Consider the following 6,000-nt stretch of genomic DNA (forward strand, 5'->3'; position numbering starts at 1 on the left):
CATGACCTCTTTGACTCTTTGATGACTTTTGACCCGTATATGACCTCTCTGATCTTTGAATGGCCCCACTGACCTCTGAGCCCCAATGCCTTTGGCATCAAGTTCTCTGGGCTCCCACAGGGGAGGTGGCCCAGGGATCCCCTGTGGGCCTCACCGTCTGGTCGGTGAGGGGTGGCAAGACGATGGTCTTCTCCATGGTGTTCATGACCAGCTTCCATAACTCCTTCAGCACCCGCTTCAGCACCGTCTTCTCGCAGATTTTGGCAAAGAGAGTCAGGCTGGAAGTGAGGGGCAGATCTGAGAGACAGCCCAGCTGGCCCTTAACCCACAGAGCCCCTTTCCCTCAACAAATGTGGGAAAGGACTCCATGGACCCACCAGAGGGCACAGAGCCTCTACAGGGACCCCTGGATGGTCAGCCTGATGGAACTATGGTGTATGATACATGTGAAGAGTGAATGGCAGGTGGACGGGCCAGCAGGGGCCAGACTGGAAGGGGACTCAACACCTGGGAGGAAGGCCCGGGCCTTCGGATGAGGGCAGTGGGGAGCCATGGAGTGTTCGAGAGAGACACAGCCAGACTTTCCTGTTGGAAAGAACAGAGTGGGGGGCAAGCTAATAGGAAGGCTGGAGACTAGGGACTGTGAGGGGGCTGGGGCCATGCTCAGGAGAGAGAGGGAAGGGGAACGATGGGAAGAGGGAAAACAACAGGGGCGCCTCGGTAGCTCAGTCAGTTAAGCGTCCGACTCTCCGTTTCGGCTCAGGTCACGATCTCATGGTTTTGTGAGTTCGAGCTCCACAGCGGGCACTGCGCCAACAGCGTGGAGCCCGCTTGGAATTCTCTCTCTCCTTGTCTCTCTACCCCTCCCCTGCTCACACTGTCCCTGTCTCTCTCAAAATAAATAAATAAAAGTTAAAAGTTTTTTGGCAAAACAAAAGGAAGGAAAACAACAAAGAATCCGTGATTGGATGTGTGGGGGTCGAAGGAGATGGGGTAATCCACCGTGATTCACCCAGCAACTGACCCACCCATCCAAACTATCCCTCCCCCAACTTCCTTTAATGGCCCCTCCATATTTTTCCTTCCTCCTTCCTCCCTGGCTCCTTCCCTCCCAACCATCCTTCCACCCACCCATCCATCCATCTTCCTATCTCCTTTCCTTCCTTCTTTCCATCCTCTCATCTACACTTCCATCCACTTATTTCAATCGATTGATCCATTCGTCCATCCATCCATCCATCCACCCATCCAACCACCATCCACTCACCCTTACAAATATTTCCTCACCAGTCCTTCCGATCATTTACCCACCCATCTTCCCATCCTTCATACCTCCACCCACCCATCCAAACCATCCAACCACCACCCAGCAAACATGCCCCTAGTGTCCCCTCCAGGTCAGCCCTGGGTTTCTGAGGTCCCATCCCTGACCACCCCCTGGCCGTCTCAGTCCACCCAGCCCGACTCACTTGCTGTCCAGCAGGTCCATGATGGGTTGCAGTACATTGTCAGCGTCCTGGGCCACGCTGCTGCAGGCACTGGCTGGCACGTTGCCCGTGCCCTTCACCTGGCTGAGGATGTCACCCATCTGCTTGACACACTCCTCGATGTGTGGCTGGAAGCTGGGGGCACAGGGGGTGGAGCTCAGGCCAGGCTCTCCGGGCCTCCCAGAGAAAGGGTCAGATGAGGCCTCAAAAGCTGACCCGTGGACCTTGATGTTTTATCCCAAGCATCACGGAGGCATGGCATATCACTGAGCAGGGGAGGGGATGGTGTGGAATAGCAGAATTGGGCACTGTGCTGAGACATTTATTTGTGTTGTTTATTTCATTGCACAGTCCTACCCAGGCACTATTATCATCCCCACTTTATAGATAAGTGAAGTAAGATTCAGAGAGGTTGCATGACTCACCCAAGGCTATATAGCTAGTAAGTGGGAAGCCAGGATCGAACTCAGGTCTAACTCCAAGCCTGAAGTCTTCACCACTAACTACATCTGCTGAGTCTCTGGATGCCCCAGGCTCAGAGGTCTGGGGGCTGCCCCCTCTTGTCTGCTCCCAGCCCTAGAGGTGCCCCCACCTGGTAGCAAACACCCGGCTGAGCTCGTCCAAGACATTGTTGAGTTTCACCTGGAGCTCCTTCAAGATGTCACTGGCCTCAGCATCCAGCTGAGGAGGGAGAAGGGACATTAGATCAGGTTTACAGAGCATCCACATAAGTGGGGCATTTGCCCATCCAACCCAGGGAAGGAGATCCCAGACGGCTGGGGAGGAAACGGGCACAGATAGTGAAGCTTCTTGCTTGGGTCTGAGGGAGTGGTGGAGCTGGAATTCATCAACAGCCTCCAGGGACACGGGAGGTGGTGACCCTGCCCAGGCCTCGCCTGACCTCTTTTCCTCCCATGGCTTCGAACATCTTCTCCAGCTGCACTCGGAGCTGCTGGGTGTTGTTCATGAGGATGCAGGGCTGGCGGTGCAAACAGAGCAGAGATTCAGGACTCAGGATCCCTCCCCAGAGCCTCCCCCATCCGCTGCCGGGGACCCCGGGATGGTTTCAGGGTCTGGGTCCAGAGAAAGCTGGGGTCCCATAGGGTCATCTGAGAATGGAAGACAGCCTTGGGATCAGATTCCTGGGAATGTTGGGGAGGACGGTCTCTGGGGATTGGCAGGGGGAATCAGGGCTCAAGTAGCTCCTCCCCCGAGGGGGGCTGGCTTCTGGGAGTAGCAGGAAGGGGAGAGTTCTTGTCACACACCTATATTCTCCTACGTGGTCTCAAAGTTTTGCAAGCTCACATCCATACACCCTGAAGGTTTCGTTCACAACAACCAGACGGTGACACACTGAAGGCACGTGCCCTCACCTCCAGATCCCCTCAGACACACACACCAGGTACACGGACACACACAGTTGGACATACACAGACAGAAGTATCAGAGCCCAGGGAAGGATGAGCCCTTGGGGGTACAGAATGGGGATGGGAGGGGACAGGACAGGGACCCCCAAAGGTCACCACTTTCTCCTTCTCCTTGGAGCAGTAAGAGGCGAAGTCCTTGGAGATGATGTCTGCATACTGGAGGAGCACATTACTGATGGTCTGGGGAGGATACAGATGTGGGGGAAGAACAGGAGCTGGAGTTAGGCAGGCTCTTCAAGAGCCACTAGTGAGATCAGGGATGAACCCAAACCCCTATGAGCACTCAAGATGGACCCATTTGATGGGCGAATTCTCCACCCAGGATGACCATCACAACCAAGAGGAGACACCACCCGGTAAAGATGATTATTTTATGTAGAGCCAGCTTTTTCACAGAGCAACCAACCATCATACTAACCCAGCTCCAAGCATGAGCGCGACTCAACCCCAAATGGAATCCCAATTCTTACTTGCAGTCCTCAACTTCAACCCAGCCTAAAGCCAATTAGCTGGAACCCTCAAACCCAGTTGGATGGCCTTGACTTCCAAACTCACCCCAAGACCCACCCAAATTCGACATAAATCCCAACACTCACTCCAACCTCAATGCCAAATGGAATCTCAATCCCAATAGTAACCCTAAACCCAATCCCAACTTCAACCCCATCTTCAACCTTGACCCCAGCTCCAAATTCAACTCCAACTGTAACCACAACCCTGACCTCAACCTCAACCTCAACCTAAACACTGTCCTCAACCACAACTCCAACACTGATGTCAACCCCAACCTCAATCCCACTGATATCACCAATCCCAACTTTGACCTCAGTCCTAATCTTAACCCTGCCCCTGACCTGGACCGCAATCCCAATCTCAAGTGCAACCCCAACTTTGACCCTTTCCCAATCCCATCCCTCCCCTGGACTGCATTCCCAACCCCACCCACACCCCCGCACCTTGGCAAAGCGCCTCATATAGTGCCCCACGATCTGGGGGTCAGGGCACTCAAGTTTCTTGATGATCTCAAAGCTCTGGTTGAGCTGGGAGAAGACATCCACCACGGAGCAGGAGAACAGAGCGTGCTCTGAGGTCTGCTGGAACTGCAGGGGTGGGGAGGCCATGAGGGAAGAGACGGGTCAGAGCCAGACGGTCCCTAGAGTCCAACCCTCCCACTCTTCATGGGGAAAGCCAGAGACCAACTGCCCTGGGGTGAGATGGACACTGTGGAAGGGTGACTTAGAGGTGGACACAGAGACTATGGATAGAGAGAGTGGGGCTTCCAGCTGGACGAACTCTTTCATTTGTTGAGTGAACAAAAAACTTTCAAAATCAAGAACAAGATGAAGATGATAGTCACCTTTCAGAGACTGGCTTCATCTCAAGGGCAAGTTTTGCCTCCATATTGGATCCCAATGGACCCCAGAGGGAGCAAGACCACTGTGGGCAGACTAGGGGCTTGGTCATGGGTCAGTCTCCTCACCCCATCCTTCTTGTCTCGCTCCAGGGCCCCATGCAGGAAATCCCGGGACACCTCCTCATTCTCATCCAGCCACTGGATGACAAAGGGCTCAAACCACCTGGAACAGAGAGCAGGAGTGAGGTCTCGCCACCTCTTGTCCCCTGGCCCTTGCTTTGCCTGGTTCTGGATGGTACTTGGGCAGGTCCTCCTCTCCCTTGACCTCACCCTGTGGCCTCCGGTGGGGGGGCTACTCCCTGCTTCCCTACCCCACCAGGCCTCAGTTACTTCAGCCATGAAATGGACCTCATGACCACTGTCAGAGAAAGGCCCATACTTGCAGGAACCATGGTTCAGATAAACGACCCATGGGTAAGGGCATTTACTCTCTGGGATCCCATTACCTGTACAACAGAGGAGTATCTATCCCACAGTGCTGCTGTGAGCGTGAATGACACAACGTATAGTAGGTCCTCGGTAAATGGTGACCACCATCCTGCTCTCCAACACAGCCCATGAGTCAGACATCCAGAGTTCAAATCCTGGCTCCGTCACTTACTGGATGTCATCTTGGGCAAGTCCTTCGGCATTTAACTCTCCATTTCCTCATCCATAAAATGGGAATTATAACGCTCCCATCTTATAGAATCGTCAAAAGGATTAAATGAGAAAAGGCACATAGGACTGCTCAATGCAGTTCCTGATACTTATGAATATTAATTGGGCTATAGGAGTCCATAGTCTAATGGCTGAAAATAGAGAATACTAGGTTTGCACCCCACTGTGACCCTGATGCCTAGGGAACCCTGAGTAGGTCAGCCCTCATCTCTGGGCCTCGGTCTAGCTGTCAGCACTACAGTTCTGGCCTGGGGCAAGGGACTTACGCAGGGTACTCAGGCACGCGGTCCTTGAAGGCAGGAAGCTCTGCCACATACTCATTATATAGCCACTTGACCTTGAAGTGTAGGTTCATGTAGTCAGCACTCTTACACAGGCGATGCTTGTCATGCTCTGGTAGGGGGAGAACGGACGTGGCTCAGTAAGGAAAGTCTCCACCTTCTGTCTTGGCAGCACCTGCTCTGGCCATCACAGGTGTCCAACCTCAAGCTTGAGGGTCCAGGACACTCACAGCCTTGGAGGGGATACTGAGGCACAGCTACCTACTGTAGCCAGGCTGGCAGACATGGGAATTGTGTGTGGGGGGGGTACTTACCCTCCATGGCATACTTCATGTCCTGGGCAAACAGGTTCCACATCACTTCAGCACTGATTTTACCCACGTTCAGCTCCTGGGGAAACCTGGTGAAGGTCATGGAAGTATGAAACCTTGGCAGATGGAAGCAAGATGGCACAGGCTGCTTTGGCCTTCTGACCCAGAGGGTAGTGCAGGACAGGCAGAGGGATCTGGATTCAAGTCCCCTCAAAGCCACTGACTTGCTGAGTGACTCTGAACTGAAGCCCTGCTTCTCCCTGAGTCTCCATCCATCTATCTCTCCATCCCTCCATCCACTCATTCACACAGTCATCCATCTTTCTACCCACCCATTCACTCACCCATCTGTCTATCCACTCACCCATTTCTCCATGCATCCATCCATCCATCCATCCATTCATCCATCTCTCCATCCAA

The 6,000-nt window shown here is 53.5% G+C and overlaps 1 protein-coding gene across 1 annotated transcript in view; it reads right to left on the reverse strand.

Moving 5' to 3' along the window:
• UNC13A (unc-13 homolog A) overlaps window positions 1–6,000 on the reverse strand; it is a 58,157-nt gene that overhangs the window by 14,860 nt on the left and 37,297 nt on the right. Inside the window, exons 24-32 of the mRNA XM_040445554.1 lie at window positions 5,584–5,669; window positions 5,255–5,381; window positions 4,395–4,491; window positions 3,871–4,014; window positions 3,011–3,094; window positions 2,389–2,466; window positions 2,080–2,168; window positions 1,470–1,622; window positions 155–278 (exon numbers count right to left, since the gene is read on the reverse strand). Coding sequence (XP_040301488.1) covers window positions 155–278; window positions 1,470–1,622; window positions 2,080–2,168; window positions 2,389–2,466; window positions 3,011–3,094; window positions 3,871–4,014; window positions 4,395–4,491; window positions 5,255–5,381; window positions 5,584–5,669 — 982 coding nt within the window. The remainder of the gene's footprint in view (window positions 1–154; window positions 279–1,469; window positions 1,623–2,079; window positions 2,169–2,388; window positions 2,467–3,010; window positions 3,095–3,870; window positions 4,015–4,394; window positions 4,492–5,254; window positions 5,382–5,583; window positions 5,670–6,000) is intronic.

Source organism: Herpailurus yagouaroundi, unplaced genomic scaffold (assembly GCF_014898765.1).
Source record: "Herpailurus yagouaroundi ecotype Mexico unplaced genomic scaffold, PumYag 193, whole genome shotgun sequence".
Classification (NCBI taxonomy): domain Eukaryota; kingdom Metazoa; phylum Chordata; class Mammalia; order Carnivora; family Felidae; genus Herpailurus; species Herpailurus yagouaroundi.